The sequence below is a fragment of the Taudactylus pleione genome, unplaced genomic scaffold, assembly GCF_031769625.1.
Source record: "Taudactylus pleione unplaced genomic scaffold, aTauple2 ptg000246l, whole genome shotgun sequence".
Lineage (NCBI taxonomy): Eukaryota > Metazoa > Chordata > Amphibia > Anura > Myobatrachidae > Taudactylus > Taudactylus pleione.
The window spans coordinates 105,101-130,371 of record NW_028284648.1 but is presented as its reverse complement, the minus strand read 5'-3'; the positions used below and the strand labels follow the sequence as shown (position 1 = coordinate 130,371).

The 25,271-nt window shown below is 47.4% G+C and overlaps 1 protein-coding gene across 1 annotated transcript in view; it reads left to right on the top strand.

The window, feature by feature from the left end:
• The window catches only part of SMC4 (structural maintenance of chromosomes 4), a 142,092-nt gene that overhangs the window by 20,215 nt on the left and 96,606 nt on the right, over positions 1-25,271 (top strand). Inside the window, exon 8 of the mRNA XM_088479818.1 lies at positions 110-250. Within this exon, the coding sequence (XP_088335944.1) occupies positions 110-250 (141 nt within the window). The remainder of the gene's footprint in view (positions 1-109; positions 251-25,271) is intronic.

The following is a 25,271-nucleotide window of genomic DNA, read 5'->3' as shown; positions in this document are numbered from 1 at the left end:
TGAGTCATATTTTTAATTTTATTTTTGTAAACATTTCTTGGAGGGGGGGGGGGGGGTGTTAAAATAATAAAAAATGTCTCAATATTTTTTTTGGTTGTCCCTGTCATAGCCATGACTTGCAGAAACGTACTCAGGATATGGAGGCACAAAAAAATAAGATTCAAGAAGATACAAAAGAGATTACTGAGAAGGGTAACTTGTTGTCTGAAGAAATGAAGGAGAAGAATAAAGCTTTGAAAGACTTTGAAAAGTAAATATAATGCTACTATAAATATATATATATATTCTTGTTTCATGGGCACTATAATGCCTTTCAGAAATGTACAGCTTTTTTAATGTGTGTGTGTGTGTGTGTGTATGTATATATGTGTGTAATAAATTATAATCTATGGACCGGCACTCCACTGTACTGTAATTGAAAGATGCTCCTCTGCCCTCCGCAACAATATGAATAGAAGAAATCAATCAGCGGCGCTAGGAGGCTCCGTGGAAAATTGTTTTAATGTGAGGTGTGACATTAAAACAATTTTCCACGGAGCCCATATATATCTCTACCATCCTACAAAAATAAACGAAAATCTGAGACGATTGGATTGAAAAGTTTATGTGGAAATGGGGACCTAGACCGCACACACTGAAAATATATATAATGGGGAGGTGCTACCTGTGGAAACTATTGTTGCAAACATACAAAAAAGAATTACAGATGCACAACTCCAACATTATTCAATATATATTAATAATACATTTTACAATAGAATTTTGCAAATCATAAGAGGTTTTGGCATAATCATGGCCATGGTTGTGGGCCTACCCACCGCGCCCAGGTGACCTCTGGGGGTGTCCTGCGCTCTGGATTTCAACCTCAGTATGTTAGGGACCTACTCTCATTCAAGTAACATGAGCAGAGACTCTTGATATGTAGTATTTGTCTTTGTGCGCAATCTACTGGATTGACATGTTTATTGCAACTTCATGAGCCATGATAAGCTACCTGATTAGTGCTTAATATATAGTTGGATTTTCCTGCAAACTAGATCTTGATAGATATATCCATCTCATCATGTGTATGTATTTCTATATGCATACATATATAACTTTTTGCGTTCGGAGTGTGCAATATATGTTTGTTGTTTTCTGTACATATAGTAATTTTGGACTTGAGGAGCCTGCACGCGCCGAGTGTCAAGCGTCTGGTTTTTCCCTATTGCTCCTCTCCCTGATGTCACATTGACATAATACATACATCCGTTTCTTTCTAGGTGGCTAAGCTATACAATATTGAAAACAATCTCAATTCATCCCATGGTTTTTTTTTTTTTTCTTCAGGGTCCATAGGGCTCCACAGAGAGACATTGGGGGTGTAGGTGGGACCTGGAATACCGGACACCAACAGCAAAGTTTTTCTGTTCCTGGATGCACCGGTACTTCCCCCCTATACCCCGCCCACAGCCTGAGGGCACTTAAGTTTCGTTGGTGTCCAGCAGGAGCTGGACCACCATTATAAACAGTGGGCTTTTCATTTTATGATTTCATTTATTTTCTTTTTTTTTTTTTTTTTACTAATGGGCGAGCAGCACCAGACTATCCTCCAGACTTCTGTGCTGAAGCCCCATCACCCCTTCGCAGTGTCGTGACACCAAGCTTGTGCTAGGTTCTCCCGGCGGGCCTCTGAGGGGGACTAGCTAGCAGGCTTTCCGGAACCCAAAATGCAGCCTGAAATCCAGGGGACAGGTGAGTTGGAACCCCGTTTGCGGGGACCCGTGGTTTAGTGCAGTTTTGCCTCCGGTCTCAAAAGACAGACCAGAGGCGCTGATGTGGGCACTGACTCGCCCACTACACCACCGCGGCACAATATACTGGCAGTTGTTATGGCCAGGGGACCCGGTGTTTAACGTCAGCCAAGGGAAAAGGTGCTCTACCTGCAGCTCCTCCCCCAGTTCAGGGCGCCTTTCCACTGAGGTCTTGGTGATAACTGAGCTGCTCCTCCCTCACCCTCCGCCCCCTCAGATGCGCAGCAGCCATTTTCTGCTGTCCCGTCTCCGGGAAATGCTGGGTTCAGTCTCCATGTATACCTCTCCCACGGGCCAGGTTACAGAGCGCTATATCCTGCCAGCCACTGCGGACTGTGTAGTTGATTTTAGAGCCCATTGCAGACGTGATGTTTTTTTCCGCATTAGTGTGTGCCTTGTGCTAGCGCTATTCGCTATTTTCTACACTGTCCGTTTATAACTGTCCCTATATTATACATTCCCTGATATACTAAGGTATAGGGGGTTCATTATACCTCACTTTTTCTATACAAGTGTGAGGACTATCACATACTATATAGCGTGGTTGCACACTACACTGTGCCATATATAATTCTGTTCCAGACTACATTGTGCCATAATACACATACTGCAGGGTGTTCACTGCACACCACTGTATTCTTTTATTGCTGTGATTATGTCTGTCATGTAACTCCTATTTAGTATGCTTAGCCCTAGAGGATGGTCTTTGTATTGTTGTTCAGGATGGTCTTTGTATTAATTGCTACACAGCCCCAGGCTCCTCAGCCCGGTGCCGCTACCAGCCGCATTCTCCGAAAACACCTGCCGCATACATGGTAACCCCCCTGAATCAATTTCGCTACTTTAAAACTTTGTTCCCCAATATTTTTTTTTCGCCCCCAAAATTAAAGTACCTTTTTTTTTTTGGGGTGTCCTGAGGATTTTTTCAAAATTTTTTTGACAGATTACTTTTAGGGGACCCTCCCAGGCCTGCAGGCTTTTTTTTTTCCTTTTTTTTTTAAAAGCCTACACCCATAAACTCCAATTCTGCACTTTTTTTTTTTTTTTTTGTGATTTATTCTATGGAGAAAAGAGATCCCTGTTTTGTAACAGATATTTTTTGCACCAGCGAAAAGTCTTTTGAAATTGAATATGGGGTTAATTGAAATAGGTAAAAATGACGTGATAACGGACTTTTCGCCTCTAATTGAATATGGCCCTATATCTAATAAACATGCCCTGTTATCTTCCCAGGCCACTCAGTTTTCTGATTCTGACATATCATCTGGGGAAGCAGAAGACTTAGGCCCTCATTCAGAGCCGCTCGCTATTTGCGGTCGTTCGTTTTCTAAAAAGGGGTGGCTATTCAAATGAACCGTTTGCACTTTGCGGTCTGTAAGTCTGAACGAGCGAGCAAAACATGCGAACGTAAATTTGGAAAATACGCCCCCTGGCCGCTCGCACCATACGTCATGTCCGCTATTTATTAGATTAATCGAGTACATCGACCAGCGTATGAACTGCTCGCTATTCTTGTGGTTTGGTTTTTTCAACCACTATTTTGCGAGCAGTTCTGAGTTAAAAAAAAACAAGAAACGTGGTCAATGACGCTGCTGGATTAATTATGCACTCCCTTAAAACGCCCGTTTTGACCTTTAAGCACGCCTGCGAACGGATTTCCACTCCCCGTTTTCAAGCACCTTCCCCTGTTACCACCCACATACGCCTCATTCTGTCACTCAAATTAGCAGGCATTCGCTATTTTGCGAGCACATGAATTTCGACCGCACTGACTGGTTCGCGCATGCGTATAATGATCCGTACGCATGCGCAGTTGGGCAAACATCGCTCGGAGCGAACGAGCTGCCGCTTACGAGTGGTTCTGAATCAGGCCCTTAGACCTCTGTGACTCTGTCTCAGAAGAAGAGGAGCCATCCTCTAAACTAAATATACCTGCTACTGTGAGAGCAGCAAAATCTATTTTACAAATAGAAGAGGATGAACCTGCTTCTAAAACAATTGCACTTTTTAAAAGACAAAAGGTGGTTTTTCCAGAATTGCCTCCAGCAGATTAGCTATCTGATGACATGAGTGAAGCATGGAATATGCCTGGTAAAAGATTTCAAATTCCAAAGCGATTCTTTTTACCCGCTATCAGCTCCTGATTGCACTAAGGGCCTGATTCAGAGCCACTCGTAAGCGGCAGCTCGTTCGCTCCGAGCGATGTTTGCCCGACTGCGCATGCGTACGGATCGTTATACGCATGCGCGAACCAGTCAGTGCGGTCGAAATTCATGTGCTCACAAAATAGCGAATGCCTGCTAATTTGAGTGACAGGATGAGGCGTATGTGGGTGGTAACAGGGGAAGGTGCTTGAAAACGGGGAGTGGAGATCCGATCGCAGGCGTGCTTAAAGGTCAAAACGGGCCTTTTATGGGTGTGCATATTTAAAACAGCAGCGTCATTGACCACGTCACTGGGTTATTTTAGAGCCAGAACTGCTCGCAAAATTGTGGTAGCAAAAACCAACCACAAGAATAGCGAGCAGCTCATACCCTGGTCGATGTACTCGATTAATCTAATAAATAGCGGACATGACGTAGGATGCGAGCGGCCAGGGGGCGTATTTTCCCAAAAAACGTCCGCAAGTTTTGTTCGCTCGTTCACACCTAGAGGCGTGAACAGACCGCAAATAGCGAATGGTTGATTTGAATAGCCACCCCTATTTTCTGGACGAGCGAGCGCTAATTGCGTCCGGCTCTGAATCAGGCCCTAAATTCGGAAGTTCCCCCAGCGGTGGATTCTCATGTAACACGTCTGGTTAAAAATGCCACATTACCCATTCATACTGCAATCTCCGTCTGTAGTCTCCTACAAGAGAGTAAGTGGATTTATGACAAGCTTCTAAAGGAGTTTACTCATCCTGCTAGAGCTACGGCCTGGGTGGCGAAAGCCTTTGAGAGTTGGGCAGAGTCCCTAGAAGAGACGTTTCCCACTGATACTTCAAGGGAATAACTATCCTTCATATTTCACATTAGGGATGCAGCCTCCTACTTAGGAGAAGCAGCTATAGATACAGCTCTTCTGGCCTCCAGGACATCCGCCACATCAGTAGTTTCCCGCCGTATTGTTTTGGCTCCGTTCCAGATTCGGACTCAAAGCAGGCTCTGGAGTCTCTACCTTATTCGGGAGACATCTTATTTGGTCCATAATTTTGACTACTTTGGCAGCTTCGAAGTTAGCATTGCTGTCCTCTACATATAATGCTAAATCTAGGACGTTATAATTTCGCAGACATCAGCAAAGGCTTCCAAGTCTAGGGCCAAGCAAGCCTGGGCTGCTAGACGTCCACCTGCCAAGTCTGAAGACAAGCCTGCAGCCTGGCGGGGCCGGCCTCTCCCTGGCGGCTCCAAGGGGTTGGAGGCCGACTTCTTCAATTCAGTCCTTACTGAATTCAGGGGTAATTGGTTCTCTTCCTCACAACGGGTCAAGGATTATTTTTCCACCCTTTCTTAGCTCAAAAGCCCAATGGGTCTCATCGGCCTATCCTAAACCTCAAATCTCTGATCAAGTTTATCAGTGTGCCCAGGTTTCGTATTGAAACCCTCCGTTCTATTCTAGCTATGGAGCCTGGATATTTTGTTATCCCTAGACATTCAGGACGCTTACCTTCATGTACCTATGGCGCCTTCTCATTAAAAATATTACCAATTTCTACTTCAGGGTCCATTGGGGGTCCACAGGGTTGACCTTGGGGTGTCATAGGTTGGGAACCAAATCCGGGCACCACGCAGTTAAAGCTTTTAGCTCCCAGAATGCACAAGGTCCACTCTCCCTGTAACCCCACCCCCAAGCCAGAGGCACCTCAGTTTAAGTTGGTGCCCGGCCGGAGTCGGGTCACCATTAGCGCAGGGAGGGCTTATTAGCAGCCCCTTAGCCTTCTTTATTTTATTAAGGACAAAGTTTTTTTGTAAGGACTTTGGACTTTTCAGAGCGGCAGCGTCGGACTGTCCATAGGACTTCTAAGCTGCCGCTCTGTCACCCCGCTGGCGCTGAGACGCCAGTACAGATCTGGGGATCTCAGCGGGACCCCAGAGTCTGTACTAGCTGAACTCTGCGGGCGTCCAGGACTACTGCCGGATCCACGGGGAACAAGCGGTGATCCGCGCATTTCAAATGCAGTCCTGTGTCTCAGGGGACAGACCAGAGGTGGCGGCGGGCCCCCCTTACCCCGTGTGTCCACTAGACCACCAGGGACTTAACGATCAGCGCAGGGAGCCGGCGTCCCGGGGGTTAATAGCCTGCCAGGAGAGCAAGCCTTCCCTGTTAAAGCTGCTCCTCCCCTCAGCTCAGCGCGCCTTTCAGTGTCAAAAGTCTGGCGTCGCTGAGCTGCATTCCTCCGCGGGCCGCGCTGCTTCTGAGGTCTCGAGCGGCCATTTTCTCTGATGGTGCAGCAGCAGATCTCCGGAGATGGCAGTGAGTCCAGTCACCCTGCGTACCTCACCACCAGGTCAGTGTACACAGCGCTGTAGCCTTCCCAGACACTGAATCTGGGCAGTTGAATGCAGTGACATTTTGCAGTATATTGTATGTCATGTGTGTGTGCGCGTGTGTGTGTGTGTGTGTGTGTGTGTATGTATGTATGTATATATGTATATGTATGTGTGTGTGTATGTATGTGTGTGTGTGTGTGTGTATATATATATATATATATATATATATATATATATATATATATATGTGTGTGACTTATGTTAGTGCTGACTGTCTGTACTTTATTCTCTCATCTGTCAGTGTATATCTATCCTTTTTCTTTACAATCTACCCTAATACAGCTGTACTTAGGGTGGTTCTGAGACCTCACGTTTAGATACTTGTTAATATTTATGAGGTTTGTCACATACTGTTGCGTGCTGCACGTTGCCATATTTTAGATGGAACGGTGTGTTGCATACGCTGAAAATGGGTCCCTGAAGCTATTCTTAGCGTCAGTCAGGACCAGTATAGCGCTGCTTGATATTTCCTCCATTGGTCAGATATGTCTGACCAGGAGATTGAGCACGATACCGCACCTGTTCTTACTATCCTGCAAGTCATGTGCTGCCGGTGTTAGTGCGGAGGATTTGACTCATAAAGGGTTCTGTATGTGGCACCATCTGGTGTCGGCCCCCTTTCACGACCCCCTTGGGCGGTTTGTTTTCTCTGGATCCTCTCAATTGCGGATCGCCGGGCGGCCCCATTATTGTACCTCACTTGGGGTTACTTCACCATACTGCCCTTTTCATCTCAGGGTATCTCGCAGTTTCTTGCACTCTTCCCCTGTGACACAGACTATCGCTCCCTGCAGGGATTTTTCACAGTATATGAATTCCCCCTGGTGCCACTATAGTTTGTCTTTCCCCTTGCAGGGATTACCACTACAGCTACCCTGGGTGGATGTCGTTTTTCTACGAAACTCAAAGTGGCATGGTAGACTCCCTGTGGTTACTTCCCAGTTGGCTCTGCCGTATACTGGATACTGTTTTGGGCTCTTTCCCACTTACACGGGGGGAAGCCTATTTCAGGTATTATTATCCCTGTTTTAGGGCTGGTAGCAGGTCCGTTCTGGTTAGAGTGAATGTTGACCTGCACCTGTATCATACACCCTCAGTCTAACATGCCTTTGGGTTCCCTGTTGCTGGCTAGCGGGTGGATCGCATGGCGGGACTCTGGCTGTTGCCAGATACGAGGTATTACAACAGCGTTTGACCTCTTGTCCCAAATTCCCTGAGGGTCATCACGAGCCCCTCTTGGGGTGGATGGGCGTGTTACTCGTCTGATTACAGATGTTACTACGCCTACAATTCCTGCGTGGTCGGATTCTTTGGATCCGTAGGTGGTAAAATCTGTATACTCTCTTTCAGGGGTTGTTACCCATCGTACCGTGGCTATAGAATGGTTGGTTAATACTATTGCATACTGGGCTGATGCATTTGTAACTTTTTTTTTCCCCTCCAACACGTCTGGGGTTCAACTGTATTTGGTCGCTCACGTAATATATGCAGTTGTCATAGGTGGAAATACCTTTATTGGATACCAGTCTCCTAACTTTCAGAGTTCCGGCTGCGACTGTATCCTCCGTAATACCCTATGACTGCGCTCTGGGAATGCAGAGGTGCAGATACCATCTATAGGGAAGACCTTGTTTGGTCCTGACCTTGACAAGATTGTAGTAACATTGGCAGTATTACTAACGACAAGTTTACCGCCTTCAGCTATGCCCACTACAAGGCCTCAGTCTAATGGAGCGTACACACGGTCAGACTTGTCAGATTTGTCAGATGAACGACTGAACGATTAAACGATTTGAACGATTTGACCAAAGTTTTGAACGATTGAACGATTTTTGACTGCATTAAAATGAATGGAATCGTCCAAGTCTGACTGCAAACCCATCAGATGTCAGATATCGTTATCTGACAAACGGGAACGCGCATCGTTGATCGTCCATCGTTCAGGCATGTCAGATATGAACGATTTTCCTTCAGATATGAACGACTGAACGATTTTTAAATCGTTATCGTTCATATCTGAAGGAAAAATCTGATCGTGTGTATGCACCATAAGTCTATTAAGTCTTTTTGTCCTCAGGGTCAGCCTAAAGGTCTGTTTCTTCCTAGACTGTCGGCCTCTACAAGGGCCGCCATATCCAGTACCGAGCAGGCCTGGACTGCCAGTTGATACTGCTTCTGAACCTGAGTATATTTCTTCAACCTGAACTAGTGTCAAGTTGCCGCGGCTATGTGGGTAGGTGGGTTCGCCCTCTCATTGCTCAGGCGGCCTCTTTACATGTGATGGTACGCGGGCCCTTATTCAGACCCGAACAGGGCCTTACAAATCTAGAAAGCTATACACTTGTTGCGGTATGCAGAGCTAATTAGGTCATCCCCACTGTGAGGACATGGGATGTGTGTTACAAATTTACTGGCAGCATCTCAGTCATTGCAGACTTCAATTTACTTTTTAGTTCTTTTGTGTCCCCCTTCCCGTCTCCTAGTGTATGTGTGATCATTCTCAGGACACACATTTCCATTACCATGAATATTATGTACTGTAAAAATGTAAGTAATTGTAATGTTTAATACTGGATAAGCCTTGATGTTAGCCTGGTCCATATGTCTGTGTTATTTGTAACCACTAGAGCAAGGTGACACCTCCCAGAACAAAAGACCCTCTAAGTTAATTCTCACCTCCCCAGGGGACGCTCAGGATTTACTCCTCCTTCCATTTGCCTGTTTTGTGTCTCACGTGAATGGTAGCCCGAACGGAACCATCCCAGCAGGTGTCCGTCAGGGAAGTAATATCAGGAGGAGGTAGGAGAAAGTGACAGCATAAGGGACCGGCACCAATCAGGAGACGGTGCAACCCCCCCTGGGTGGTCACAATATCGTGGGAAATTGGAAGATTTTAAAACATGTCACCGAAGGTAACTCCAGATGTTAGTCGCTGACTTTGGCTAAGAGGCCTCGCTCTGCCAAGGTGCTAGTGGAACGCATCACCAGTTCTGTGGATTTATACTTGGAAATTCTGCAAGGACCTATACGCTATTCATTGCTGTGTGTTCTGTGATTAGCTTCTACTGCATGGGGTCCTGGAAATGCTTGATTGTACCCAGGGACTATCACTCCTGTGTGATCTCTGATAGTTTCTACGTGTGGGGTCCTGGAAGCGATTGAGTGGACATACGCTATGCACTGCTGCGTGATCAGTGATAGTTTCTACTGTGGGGACTGAGTGTCTCTAGCTATTTCGTGGAATTGTTCTGGGACATTATACTCTACTGGGACTGCTTCTGTCTGGACTGCTACCTGTTTATTGCCCGTTCACTGGATTTACTGCTTGTCCTGACATATTATCTATTTCTGTGTGCTGTGGAAAAATAAACCATCACAATGGTTTCATCTGCTCGGTGTCTGGGTGATTGAGAGAACCCCGTATCCTCACACCCACTATCTCAGCGAGGGACTGGTTGTTCTGCTTTCTTTCTGGTGCGGTGGCTAAATGGTCCTCTTTGGCCTATTCTCTGTCTCAGTTTCCTGAACCAGTTCCTAAAGCTACCTGGACTCAGGAGGAAATCCCTATGCGCCATACGATGTTTGGAGCCTGGGGACTTTATGGTATCACTGGATATACAGGGCACTTGCCTACGGGTGCTTATAGAGACCTTTCATCAGCATGGGCTGAGGTTTGCTGAATCACATGAAAACACTTACAATTTTTTCGGACTCTGCCTTTTGGGACTGTCCTCAGCCCCACAGGGGTTTACCAGCGTTTTGGATTTTCTGACAGTTCTCCTGTTCAGTATTTCCCAATGCTCCTGTACCTGGACGGCCTCTTGCTCTTAGCGGGATCACCGGGGTAATTTACAGCCAGGTCAGGATGACCGTGGCTTCTTCAGGGTGCAAACGTTTAATCAACGGGGAAAAAGTCCTCCCTGCATCCCTCTCTGGGTATTCCTCATCTCGGAGTCCTGTTGGATTGAGAATTCTTCTGGCATAGGATGGAATCTCTACTCTTCTATTAGGAGTACATGGATGTCTAAGCAGTTGACATGTGTCTTTACACTCTGGGATGCGTGGTCAAATGTTCAGTGTCTGCCTTTGAAAGGGTGGAATGGGCTCAGTTCCATTCCAGGCCTTTCCATAATTGGCTCATCTCCAGATGAAACAAGTTTTTTTTCTGTCTGATCACTGTTCAAACGATGATGCTCTGTCCGGAGGCAAGTCGGTCCCTGTCCCGGTGGCTCTGGCCATCTCGCCCAGGGTATTCTTTGCTATAGGCAGTGTCTGGGTCGCATCCATTTCAATTTAGTTGGATGTTTGTCGATTCCACCCTGCCAATTAACTTGTTGGAACTTTAGGCTGTCTTGGGCCTTCACTCTGGCATAGCTCTTGTTTCAAGGTGAACCTGAAAAAGTTCAGTCCGACAGGGTCATGACAGTGGCTTCCTTTTTAGCAACACTGTTTGTTGGGTGGCAATGACAGGTATGTCACACATTCGGACATAGTCCGAGGGTCTCCTCCCGACCATCTCGGCAGCGTTCGTTTCAGGAGCTCTCCATTGGGAAGTGGAATTCCTCAGCCGTCACGACATGCATCCCGGGGACTAGTCTCTTCCCCAAGAGAGGTTTCATCTCCTGGTGAGCAGGGGGGGGGCCCCCTGAGGTGACTCTCATGGCCTTCTGACTTTATCACATTATGGTGTTAGTCCAGCTCTGGGAATTCTGAAGCAACCTTCAGTGACTCTTTGTCGGTAAAGTGGTCCTTCCACTTTGTGTAACTGTTCTCCGGTATCCCTTCTTCCTCGAGGTCTTTGGAAGTGTTTCAATCGAGACAGAAAGGCTTTCCTGCTGGTGGCTCCTGATTGCCCCAGATGTCAGGGGTACTTGGATTTTCGGAGTCGCTCCATTCCTGATGCTTCACTGCCCGGGCCTGTTGTCTCAGGGTCCTGGGGTTTGCCTTGGACCTGGGTCGTTTGTCTTTGACTGCGTCCCTACAGTGGTCTTACGGCTTCCCTGGCTTTGTCATCGTTGGAATGATTAGAGCACATGGATCAGCTTTTGCTGGGACCTACCACAAACTGTGGCAGCCATAATTCTTATGGTATTGTACCTGTCGATACGATCCTCCGGTGTCCAGGATTTCCAGATATTCTGGCATTCCTTTCGGCTGGATTGGGTTTCACCCTCGGCTTGGCCTTCCTGACAGTGCGGATCTCTACACTGTCAGTATGGTTAAGATATTGAATTGCTTCACTCTGGTATCCAGTTCATCCTTTGGAGTGTTTTCTGGATTATGCCTCCATTTGTCCTCCCTAGGGGCTCCTTGGGAGCTAGTAGTGGTTCTTCGTTCCTTCCGGGGACAGTCAATGGAACCGCTGGTTGCGATTGCTATTACAGGGTCTATTGCTTAGGCTCTCTCTTTCTCTTAGTGTTTATATCAACCAGGAGGGTGTCTGAATTGGGAGCGTTCTCATGTGGCTGCCTCTTCTGGAGGGCATCATGTCAGGGTGTGAGTGGCTCTCGCCTTGTGTTTCTTCATATAGTTGTTTTTAGGTTCCATATTCTGGAACTTATGGTACGGCCATTCAGTTCCCAGTCCTCTCGGCTGGTGTGGCCTCATTGACTGTTGTCACGCCTCTTTGGATTTCTGTGATCCGTTCAAGTTCCTTAGGGAAGTCTGACTCCTTATTTGTGGTCTGAGATTTCTGGTTTTCACAGGACTGGATGGGCCGGCCTATAACCAAATGTTGGCTGGATGGTCTCTTATGTCTTTTTCAGGGGCCTACCCATGAGTAGGCCTTTCTGTTGTTGATGCTTGTTTTTTCTCGGGCCATGTAACCCTCGTGGGCGGCTCGCTATGGCGCCTCAGCTGTTTTGCCTTACTAGGTGGCCACATGGTCTTTTGTCCACACCTTTTTAAGGTTCTAGGCATTGGTTTCCTTTGCCTCTCAGGATGCTTCCTTTTTGGCAACGGATTCTCCTCTCAGCACAGGAGCGTCCCCACCCTTGGTTGAACTGCTTTGGGACATCCCCAAGGTCAACCCTGTGGACCCCCTATGGACCCTGAAGTAGAAAACAAGAGATATGGTAAGAACTTACCTTTTTGTTATCTCTGTTTCTATGAAGTCCATAGGGTCCACAGGGTGCCCGCCCTGACGCACCTGGCTTCATATGGGCTGTGTTACTGGTCGCCGGTTTCCAGCCTCCTTTTCTGTGAGTATGGTTGAGTGTTCCAGTTTTCTCTCTTTTTCTCTCCTCCTCTGGCTACTTACAAACTGAGGTGCCTATGGCTTGGGGGTGGGGTTATAGGGAGAGTGGACCCAGTGCATCCTGGGAGCTAAAAGCTTTAACTGCGTGGTGCCCGGATTTGGTTCCCAACCTATGCCCCCCCAAGGTCAACCCTGTGGACCCTATGGACTTCGTAAAAACGGAGATAACAAAGGTAAGTTCTTACCATATCTTGTTTTTGGGCTCTGCCATTTGGCCCCTCAACGGCCCCTTGAGTCTTTACCAAGATCATGGCAGTAATGGTGGCCTCTGTTCGTCGTCAAGAGATCAGAATGCTCCTATACCATGACAATCTCTTGCTGTTGGCCAGCTCCCCAGAGACTCTTCACCGCCATCTGCAGTTAACAATTGCTTTTCTACAACAGCACGGTTGGTCGATCAACTGCTAAAAATCCTCCCTGACATCCTCTCAAAGGATGGTACATTTGGGAGCCCTCCTGGATTCTCCAAGCCTGGTGACTACATACTTCCCATTTGAACAAGGGTCGTACCTTATGGATTCCGGACTGAGCTCTCCTCACCATGGATGCAAGCCTCCGAGGGTAGGGCACAGTAAACGGCCAGCACTGCTTCCAGGACTGATGGTCCTCAGTCGAGGCAGTGCTGCCAATCAATATCTTGGAACATCGAGCCATCTACAGAGCTCTCACTCTAGTTTAGCGTATTCTGAAAAACAGGCCAGTACAAGTACAGCCCGACAATGCCATGGCTGTGGCCTACCTCAATCACCAAGGGGACAGTCAGTCAGTAAGTACAGAAGTATCACGCATTCTCACATGGGCCAAACGCATTCTACCAGCCATCTTCCCAGTGCTCATCCCAGGGATTCTCAATTGGGAAGCGTATTTCCTCAGCCGTCACAACGTGCATGCAGGAGAATGGTCTCTACATCCAGAAGTTTTTCAGCTTCTGGTGGACAAATGGGGTATTCCAGAAGTGGATCTCATGGCCTCAAGGCACAACAAGCTTCCAGTTTATGGAACCAGAACAATGGACCCCGACGCAGCCTTCATAGACGCCTTGTCAGTGAATTGGAACTTCCATTTGGCATATCTCTTCCCTCCAATATCCCTGCTTCCTCGAGTGCTTCGGATGTTCAGACAGGAGGGGGTTACTGTCATGTTAATAGCTCCAGCTTGGCCCAGACATTATTGGTACTCCGATCTTCACAGGCCCTCCATAGATGTTCCTCTTCAACTTCTTCTACGAGTAGACCTTTTGTCTCAGGGTCCATGTCTACATCTGGACCAAGCCTGTCTCTCTTTAACGACTTGGCTTTTGAGAATTCCCTCCTAATGGCTTCGGGTTTTTCCAGCTCTGTAGTCTAGATCATGCTCAGAGCATTGCTGTTGGTATCTGGTCATCCAGGTCCCACCTAAACCCCAATGTCAACTCTTTCTTCGAAGTCCATAAGTAAACGAAGGTAAGTTTTACCATAACTATCCTATTTTATTTTTTTTGTCTTCATAGTTCATACACAGTCCCAAGGAGTAAATTTCTCAAAAAAAATTCTATGTACAGACACAACCATTACAACTTTATTATAATAAATTAAATTTGTACACACCGTCGAGTCCTATTATTATGACCACCAGCTATAATAGGCAGCATAACCACCGTGTGCAGCACGGACAGCAGCTATACGGGCTGGGAGTGACTCAATAAGGTGCTGGTAGTTTGGCACAGGTATCTGGAGCCATGCTGACTGCAGTGCATCCCAAAGCTGCTGGTCGATGTGTGTGGTGGAGTATCCATAGAGCGAACACAATGATCGAGATGATCCCACAGATGCTTAATTTGGTTCAAGTCGGGGGAATTAGTGGGCCAGGGAAGTACTTGGAAGTTGTGCTCATCCAACCACTGTCTGACATTTCTAGCCGTGTGACATGTCGCATTGTCTTGCTGGAAGATCCCATTCCCCTCAGGGAAGACAATCGGCGTGCTCTGCAAGGATGGATTCATAACCAAATCAGTTGAGGGTGCCTCATACATAAATGAGTGGACCCAGAGAATGCCATGAAAACATTCACCAGACCATAATGCTGCCACCACCAGCAAATGGTTGCAGGGTGTTTGTTCTCCGATGTTTCTCGCCAGATACGCCAACGTCCTTTTGTTCGATGAAGCAGAAACGTTACTCATCGGAGAAGGCAACTGCGCCAATCACCGAAGTTCCAATTCGGATACAGGCGTGAAAATAGAAGCCTTTTCCACCTTTTTGCAACTCTGAAAAATAGCCCCTTTTACACATGACAGCAACGAGTTATATGTTTACAGACTACCTATCACACACCTTATATACCCACAGAGCCCGCGCACGACATGTGATGTACTTCATTGGCTACATGTTGCCGATGTCTAATGTAGGAGGTGGACATAATAATGTGACTTGACTATATGTATGTGTAAAGAAACCCTTCTAATCTTAGGATGGTACGTTCATTGGTTTTGAAGTTATATGCCTTTTACAGTTGCAATTTTTTTATGAAAAATTTGCTGTTAACAGTATTTTAAATTGCACTTGCAGCTCACCTTAAACTCAAAATTGTTCATACTGTTAATAAATTGTCAGTTTTATTTTGGGATAATGGTGGAATCACTTGCTATAAGAGCTTTGCTGTTTGAGTGATTCATGAAAATTGATTTGACGCACTACACATCTGAGAAAATCAACAAATCCATTTTTTTTTTCCAGTTCACTCCATTAGAGGAATGCATGCTCCTCTTCATGTTTGTACACACGGGACGATCGACAATAATAACTATCATTGTACGATCTCCCGGGTGTGCTTGACTATCGATCATCCAGCACACCACCAATTCAACGACTATAGTGATCAACTATCACGGGTCCCTATAGTAACCTGGTCGATATAGACCAGGTTGGCCTGCATGCACGGTCGATGAATGATAACGATATCGTCCATACGTGCCTGCGCATCGCAGGTCGTTCGACACCGAAAAATGCACTATATCAATTACATGATTATCGTTAATATCGGCCATTTTAATCGTACCGTGTGTACGCACCTTTAGTCACCCGGCCAGGCAGAGAGGAGAACTCTCAGCCCATGCGCCTGCTGCTGATCTCCATGGGTCAGAGGAGCATGTTATGGGCTATTACAATCGGAGCTCAGCACATGCTCTTCTTGTCACTCAGCAGAGTCTCATGGGAATTATTTCCCAGTAATGCATTGTCCCAGTAACTGCTGGACCCCAATAATCCTCCCGCCACATGCAGCCGCTGCCTGCATAGTCAATACAGCCTTGATGGCTGACCTGGCAAGCAGCTGCACTGCACCCTGCACTCTGATTAAGTTAGCGCTGTTGCCTTAGTCCCATAGAGGGTATGTAACTGTAGTCTTTGTTAACTGATAAATGGTGGCTTGCATTTATTCTGGACAAGGAAAGAGGAAAACATCAATGCAGTGTGACCTTCTTCCATCCAACTGGTCCATCACCATCTTTTTTTTATATATATATATATATATATATATATATATATAAATATATATATATATATATATAGTGCACCCTTTCTGAAATAGAAATACTAAAAACAAATAATGCCTTCAGCCAGTTTCAACCCATCAAGTAGCACCACCCATCCAGAGCAGCAGCACCAAATGGTAGTAATTGGAGTGGATATAGCCGTCATCAGATTAAGGATTCTGATGGTGTCACCGAACAGGTGTCCTCCCTTTTCAAGCGCTAGAAAAAGGAATTCATTACTTTCCCCTTTTTCTGTTCAACTATAGGATTTATTGTCTGAAGCCTGGAATCTGCCTCACCGAAACTTCCAGATTTATCCTCTCCTTTTATTCTTTTCCATGTTTAGACAGAACCAGATGGTAAACTCCACCCCCGGTGGATACCCCATCGCACGTTTGGCCAAGGCTACTACTATTCCTCTATATAAGTAACTTTTATAAGGAACTTTATCGTTTACTCAAATATATTTTTACCACCACAGGTCTCGCACTTCGTCCAGCACTCTCCACATCCTGGGTCAACAAGGCCATGGAACGCTGGGTGGACTTCTTACATGACAGACTTCGTAGTGGTACATGATGTGCGGAGCTGTTGGCTTTGGTGGAGATCTTTTGGTTGGCATCCAGGTACTTGGGTGAAGCGGCTATTGATTCTGGAATTTTGTCTACTAGGGCCTCAGCTTCTGCCATCATTGCACTGATAGAGGCACTGGATTCTCTTCCGTTCAATGGTGACGTCTTGTTCAACCCTGAGCTGGAGAAGATTATTGCAGCCAATGTGCTGCTTTCCTCTGTGCCAAATCCAAAGCCTTCCGTTCGGTAATTTCGTCCGCAGGGAAGGCCAAGGTTTGTTTTCCTCTTAAGGGGACATGATGCAGTCTTTCCATCCAGGTCCCTCCAAGATCTGGAGGTCATCAAGCGCGTCCGGAGCGGCGTCCTGCACCCAAGCCGGCCGACAAGTCTACAGCATGACTATGCTTAACTTCTCCTTCCACACCATAAAGAGGATTCGACGGTGCGTGGTCGTCTGCTCAGGTTCAGCAAACAGTGTCGTATTTAAACAATAGAAAGGTGGGTTTGCAACATTGTATCCAGGCAATATGTCTTGTACTTCGCGGCCCACTGTTAATGGTCTTCCCTCAGATCCAAAAAAAAGCAGGAGCTCTGCCATCCTTTCCCTGTTAGCGTCAGAACTCATTGTGTATGTACCTCCACTTCAGAGAGGACAAGGTTTCTACTCAAACATTTTCCCTGTTCCGAAGCTGGACTGCTCCTTCTGTTCTATTTTGAACCTCAAAACCCTCAATCTCCCTCTCAATTCCCACCGAAATGGGGAGCTATAAACCCTTCACGCAACCTTTCAGGGTCGTTGGTCTACTAGGGAGGTGCATCTTCCCATCAATATTCTCGAACTCAGAGCGGTCTATCTAGCTCTGGTACAGGCTTGTCACCTTCTTCAGGAACTCCATGTGAAGGTACAGTCAGACAATGCGGCGGCGATCGCTTACATAAATCACCAAGGAGGAACAATAAGTGCTCAGGTCATGACTGAAGCAGGCCACATTATGTCCTGGGCTGAAAAAAACTTATTTTGGTCATTTCTGCTGTTTGTATTCCTGGGGTGGACAACTGTCAGGCAGACGCAAGGATGTCCACTCTGGGGAATGTTCCCTTCATCTCGCCGTCTTCCAGCTTCTGGTGGAATGGTGGGAACACCCAGAAATCGACTTGATTACAGAATTACAAGATCGACAAGTACAATACTCGGAATCTAGCAGATTACCTTGTAGACTCCGTGGCATTTCAGGATGGTCCAACTTTTTCCTCCCATAACTCTCATCCCACGAGTCCTTCGCAAGCTACGGAAGGAACGTGTTTTGGCAATCCTGGTAGCTTCCTGTTGGCCCTGTCTCTCCTGGTACTCTTATCTTCTTTGAATGTCAGTAGCCCCCTCTTTGTTTAGACCTTCTTGGTCAAGGTCCTCTTCGTTACCAAGATTTACAGTCTCTGGCTTTGACGGGGTGGCTATTGAGACAGTCATCCTGAAGGCTCGGAAGCTGCTGTTGGCTAGGATTTACCGCAGGGTTTTGAAAGCTTTTTTTTTTCCTTTGGTGCGAACAGGAGTTTTTTCTCATTTCGATTTTTCCATCTTTCTAGGCTGCCATCTTTCCTTCAGATGGGACACGAGTTGGGTCTGCGTCCCAGTTCCCTGAAGGTCCAGGTTTTGGCTATTTCATGTCCCCCCCCCCCCCCTCCCCCAAAAAAACGAAACTTACGGTCTTTCCTGCGATCCAGGCCTTCCTACAGGGGGTGTTGCACATTCAGCCCCCCTTCGCACCTCCGGTGGTTCCTTGGGTTGGGTTATGAATCGGTTCATATCCCGATTCCACATGCCCGAAGAAGCAAGATGCTGACAAGGGCGGTAAGTAGCTTAACCCTCCCTTGGTGGTGCCTGAATTATAGCCCTTGTCGCATAAGACTCCTTTCTTATTTTTCACCGTGTGGAATTCCTTCCTAGGTTGGTCTCAAGTTTCCACATTAATGAGATTGTGTTGCCAGCTCTCCCGGCACTTCTGATCTATCTTTACATACTCTGAATGTACCACCCTCTTGAAGAAGCCGTCACGTGACGGGGAAATGCGTTAGGTTTTGCTATTCTCACATATCCGGATTACAACATTGTCTATTGTCCCAAGCCGTGGCTCTGCAGTGAGAACGGGAACCTGCTGTGTGAGGTGAGAGCACACACAGACATCTATCCCCCTGCAACCATACGGAGAAAGGGATTTTACACCTTTTGCAATAGCAAGATAACAGCAGCATTTCGGACCAGCAGTGCCCCTACAGACGTCAGGGAGAGGAGAGCTGGGTAAATATACCGAGACTGTACCACTAAATCTTCATCCTCTTTGAAATAGCTACCTTGATTCACCTGTTGGTTGGCTGCAGAGAGTGTTGATTGGCAAACTTCAGGTATTACTGGAGTGGACATTTAACAGCTGAAACTTGCTTTGGAAATCTCATTACCCACCCCTAATAAGGAGCATAATTATTGACAGGACGCGAGTGCAATATTGCTCTATTTGGACATAATTACAACCTTAAAGGAGATCAATATACTTATTTATACAGGTGGACATTTGATTGTTCACACATGCTATTATTGATCCATTATGATGAATATGTGAGAATGGCCATTTAGATGCTGATTTTATAAACAAAAATTATATGTTAATACTGTGTACTTTTAATAAAATATTTTATTGTATTATATGTATCCTTATGTCTGTGAGCGCCCCCTGAGATTAATAATTTTAGATACCACCTCTTATTAATTTATACCCTGAATGTAGTTTGCGATCTTCGAATATACGTTTCCAAGACTAAGGATTTGTGTCGCGCTGATGTTTGCTTTGTTCTTTTGAATGCGCACAAGCGTGGCTGGCCAGCGTCAAAGTAAGCTATTGCCAGGTGAATAACGGCTGTTATACGCAATGCCTATATTTTTGGTGGTCAACCTACTCTGGAGTCTGTTACGGCTCACTCAACTCGGTTGGTGGGATCTTTGTGGGGTGCCTCTGTGGCACAACTTTGCAGAGTTACCACTTGGTTTTAAATTATACAGATTTGACACTTTTGCTTCTCTTGATGCTTCTTTCGGTCGCAGGGTGTGTTTGGGTGATAAGGCCTTCTACCCCTAGACCAAAGTATGAGAAACTCTGCTCTTATATTGTCCAGCCAGCTGTGGAGATAAGTAAACCCAGCACACAGTGAGATTAATTCAATTCTGCTCTGACGTACATCCTCTTTAAGCTGCCTTTTTAGAAGTTCAAGAAAACTGCTGTTACACGCATTTGACAAAAATGGCTATACAGTAAATGTGTACATTTCATTGGGTAACAGCACATAAGATCTCAGAGGGTCTTCATTCTGTCTCTTCTTCACGGAGTCCAAACTCCTTGTCCTAGGACTCCTTGTCCTATTTCGGGTGTTGTCAGCTGTTCCTCTGCATCAGCTGCTGGTTCTATCTCATGGAATTTGTGTAAATAAAAATAGATATTTTTCGAAGTACTGATGAAACTATGCTTTTAATAAATACTCTCAATTATAGACCCTCACAATTCCCTCTTTTTATTAAAACATAATGTCCCTTCCTTACTGGAGTCATGGCAATCCCATTGTAACTATATTTCCATAATGATGAAATGCAAGTAGTTGCACGCATCATTACAAGAATCCCGGCGCATCTTTACCTAAAAAGAAGGGTTTCTTCCAACATCAGTACTATAGAAAACTCATTTCTTCTCAGGTGTGATCAATGTACAGTAATTCTTTCACACGCTAAACACTTAAACTTTTTCCGCTCTGAGGCACTCTTCTTCTGTGTGACAGAGAGTCACTACCAGTTCAGATGCCTTATTTACCTTTTTCAGAAAACTCTAAGAGCAATTCCACAGAATGAGCAAAATTAATACAATAATTATAACTATCACTGGCTGAATGAGACCACTAAACAGCCTTTCTACTGCAGGGTCCATAGGGTTCCACAGGATACCTTGGGATATAGGCGATGGCTCTGCCGTTGGGCACCACACAGTTAAACTTTTGGTCCCAGGATGCATCGGGACCTCCTCTCCTATACCCCTCCCCCAGGCCAAGGCACCTTCATTTTCGTAGGTGCCCGGCCAGAGTCTGGTCACTGCACAGGGGGGCTGCTGAGACAGCCCCCTGAACAAGAGCGGTCACCACGGACAGGACGTGCTGCCTCTCCGATACTGATCCGGGGAACTCTGTGGGCGCTTGGGGGTTCCAGCTAGCAGGGAGCCCCGGACTGTGGCCGGAACGCAGGGGGGACTGCAAGGTAAACAGCGGGTGTCTGCGGTAGGCGCCTGCTGATGCACAGTCTGTTTTTGTCAGCTGGGGGCTCCCTGGGGATGGCTGCAAATGGAGCCAGGCAAGAGCCTGCGCTACCACTGGACCACCAGGATATGGGACTGGCACACTGCGGAGTTGCGTGCCAGCATCCAGGGGGTTAAATGTATGCCAGGGGGGAGCGCTTTCCCTGTACAGCACAGGAGGCTCTCCCTCCCCACCTGCTGCATACAGCGCTGTTTTCTCTATGGATTAAGCGGGCTGTACCAACGATCCTCCCCCCTCCTCCCAAGCGTAACCTGTCAGGTTCTGCACCGTAGTGGTGACTTTACCCAAACGGAACAGGAACCTCAGCTTCGGCCTGCTAAGAGACCGTTATTGTCACGATCACTCAGTATGATAATGATGACATGACTTCAGATGAGGGTGAACTTCTGGATAAGATATTCCAGGCTTCATACGGGCCGTCCGTATGGCAATGCTCATTACAGATGACGGCCTTCCTTCGGCTGCACCTTCATATGCTTACTTTTAAGGGAAAAACAGCAGCTGTACTTTTAATACCCTATCTGAACAAATTAGTGGATCACTTAGAGGAGGCATGGCAGTTTCCAAGGAAACTGTTTCGACCCCAAAAGCATCTGGCTTATGCATACCCATTTGAAAAGACCTATTTCACCAAATGGGAGTCTCCTCCTCAGGCAGATTCTCATGTGACGCGCTTAGTGATGCGACCTTATCTATTACCGTGTCATAGCTCTCTGACGCTATGGACCGTAAGGTGGAGGTGTGTCTTAAGTCTATTTATTCCCTTGCTGGAGGGGCCTCCAGACCAACTATTACCGTCTGTTGGGTGGCTCAGGCCATGGAACGGTGGGCGGATACTTTGGAGGCATCCTTTCCCCCAGATGCTCCCAGTGAGTAAATTGTGTTAGAAGGCAATCTCAGATTTCGCTGCATACATTAATGAAGCAGCTTTGGACGTGAGCCTACCATCCTCCAGTATTCCAGCGGCAGCGGTGTCAGCACGCTGCTTCTTGTGGTTGTGCTCTTGGAGAGCTGATGCTGAATCCAAGAAGGGCTTAGAATACCTGTCTTATAATGGTTAGGCTTTGATTTAGACAAAATAGTGGATACGCTGGCAGCAGCAAATTCTGCATGTCTACCTTCAGCTCCGACTCCATCTGGGTCAGGGACCTCGTCCTTTCGGCCCGATCAGCCCCAAGCCTAAGGAGCAGTCCTTTCCGAGACCCTCAGGGGCCAGAAAGGCTGGTAAGCCCAAGAAACAGGCTTGGAGCACCGAACGTCTGGCCGCCAAACCTGACTATAAACCCTCAGCCTGACGGAACGGGCCTCCCCTTGAGGGATCCCAAGGTGGGAGGCTGACTTCTGCTAAATGCCCAGTGCTGGTGTCAGACCACCACAGATACTTGGGTAAGGGAAGTGGTTTCTCACTGATTAGGAAGCTTTCCTCAGAAAGCTTCCTAATCAGTTTTTCTACATCAGGGTCCACAGGACCCTTGACCTTGGGGTATAGGTAGGCTGGGCAACCAGTCTGGGCACCACACAGTTAATCTTTGAGCCTCCCAGGATGCAGCAGGCTCCCCGCCCCCCGGCCAAGGCACCTTCAGTTTCGTCTGTGCTCGGCCGGAGTCGGGTGTACCACGCAAGGGGGGCTGTTCACAGCCCCTGAAGACTTCTTAGAGCAGGTAATGTGGACAGTCCGGCGGATTTCCACATCACCACCCCGTCGGTACCGAGACCCCAGTACTGATCTGGGGATCTCGACGGGCCTCCGGGGGTTGTTTTCTGCTGACAGAAACCCCAGAGGATTCCTGACTGTGGCCGGGTCTACGGGGGACGGGTAAGTATCGGCGGGCGGCCGCCGTTAGGCATATATTCACCCAGGGCTGGGGGCTCCCGGGGTGCAGGTCTGCTGGTGGAGCCAGGCACTGAGTCCTGCGCTCCACCTAGCCTCCAGGGACAGCGGACCAGAGCAGTAGTGGTACCGCTCTGGGGTCCCTGGGGTTAATTGCAGGCCGGGGGAGGATGCCTTCCCTGTTTACAGCTGGCTCCTCCCCTGCTGCTAAGTCCCAGAAGCGTGCTCTTTGCTGGGTTCCTCCTTCTGTCTGAGCTCCGGCGGCCATTTTATGAGACAGGAGCTTCAGTCAGCAGTGGAGCTGGGTCCCCCTCCTGCATACCTCTCCCTTTGGACTGAGAGGTGCAGGTAACAGTGCAGTCCTACCAGGTCCAGTGCCAGGATAGTTGACTGGAAGCGCTGATAGACACTGTTTCTGTTGAGTGCTGTTACCTGTGTCTATCCTTTCTTTTACTGTCAGCCATTTTAGCTATCCTTGTTTTTCTCTTTCTCCAAAAATATTGACCCTTATAGTACAAAGGGTGGGATAGTTTGTATTTAGACTAGGTCTGTGTTTAATAGTCACATACATTGGGTCTATTTACCGTTATGTCAGGTGATGACGACCCTGTGCAGCTTGCTGCACCTGCCCTGTATTCCTGCTTTAGATGTAAGGCAGGTATTGGGGAGGAAGAGGCAGAGAGAGGGGGCCAATGTATTACATGTATGCTACCTAGCACTTCTCAGGCCGCCGACTTGCCACAAGAGCCTCCTTGGGCAAAAAGCCTGGCTCAGGCTATGTCCATACTGGCAGGACGTTTACCGGCTCCGCTTGCGTAGCCCTCTATGGGGTTCACACAGCGGCCGATGTTACCGGGCCCTTCTCAGGGGAGCCCTGGTCAGATGGTGACACAGCCAGCCGGTACCTGCGCCTCAGGTGTCCCCTGCCCCTAGTGGGCTGGTCAAATTTCCCAAGGTGGTTAATTCCCACTTAGGCCCGCAAAGAGGCCATTATTGTCATTCGAGCCTCAGTATGACGAGGGGGATGTTACCTCAGATGGAGAAATACTAGTACTAGATTAGTCTGACACTGAAGCTCCCGTCAAAGAGGCGGAAGCTAGGTTGTCTATATATATCCCGGGACTTATACGGGCGGTCCGGGAGATCATGGTGATGGAGGACAAGACGTCTGCAGATACCGAGCTTTCGCATGCTTATTTCAAGAGTGTTAAGAACACTAATGCGGTGTTTCCTTTATCTGGTCAGTTAGTTAATCACCTAGAGGAAGCGTGGAAGGCTCCTGGTAAAAGGTTTCAGCCGCAAAAGCGTTTGGCTTCTGCATACCCTTTTGCGGACAATTATTTTTCTAAAGTGGATTCCCATGTGACACGGTTGGTGAAGTGTGTGACTCTGCCTATGCCATCAATGTCTTCTCTAAAGGATCCTACAGACCGCAAAGTGGAGGTATGTCTGAAATCTATTTATTCTCTCGCTAGAGGGGTCGCCAGACCTGCAATGGCAGTGTGTTGGGTGGCTAGAGCCATGGAAAAATGGGCCGATGCTTTGGAAGCCTTGCTATCTTCCGGGGCTACCAGCGAGCAGATCATTCTGATAGGCAACCTCAGGGATTCGGCTATTTATGTTAGAGGCAGCATTGGATGTAAGTCTACTTCCAGGATTTCTACGGCAGCGGTGTCTGCAGATCGATCCTTGTGGCTCAGATCTTGGAGAGCGGATGCGGATTCCAAGAGGGGTCTGGAATGTCTCCCATACAATGGACAGGTACTGTTTGGGCCAGCTCTGGACAAGATTGTGGATACGCTGGTAGCGGCAAAATCTGCATGCTTGCCTTCGGCTCCCTCCACCTCTGGGTTGGGGACGTCGTCCTTTCGGTCCTATAGGCCTCCGGGTAAGTCAAGGATGCAATCCTTCCCGAGACCATAAGGAAACAAGAAGTCCTCTAAGCCTAGGAAACAGGCTTGGAGCACCAGACGTCCGACTGCCAAGCCTGACGACAAGCCCACAGCCTGACTGGACGGGCCTCCTCTTGGGGGACCCCAAGGTGGGAGGCCGACTTATTCAGTTCGCCCAGTGTTGGTGTCAGACCACCTCGGACACTTGGGTAAGGGAAGTGGTCTCTCACGGGTACGCCCTCTCCTTTCGGAAAAGACCATCCATTTTTTTCCACGGATCTGCATTCCAATCCGGAGAAGGCTCTGGAAATTCACAAGATTGTACAATCCATGCTCCAGGAGGGGGTTATTGTGCCGTTCCCGCTACCCCAGAGGGGGATGGGTTATTACTCCAATCTCTTCCTGGTGCAAAAACCGAATGGATCATACAGGCCTATCCTCAACTTGAAGGCTCTCAACAAATATCTGAGGGTGACTCGGTTCAGGATTGGGACCCTGCGTTCCATTATCTTGGCTATGTAACTTGGGGACTTTATT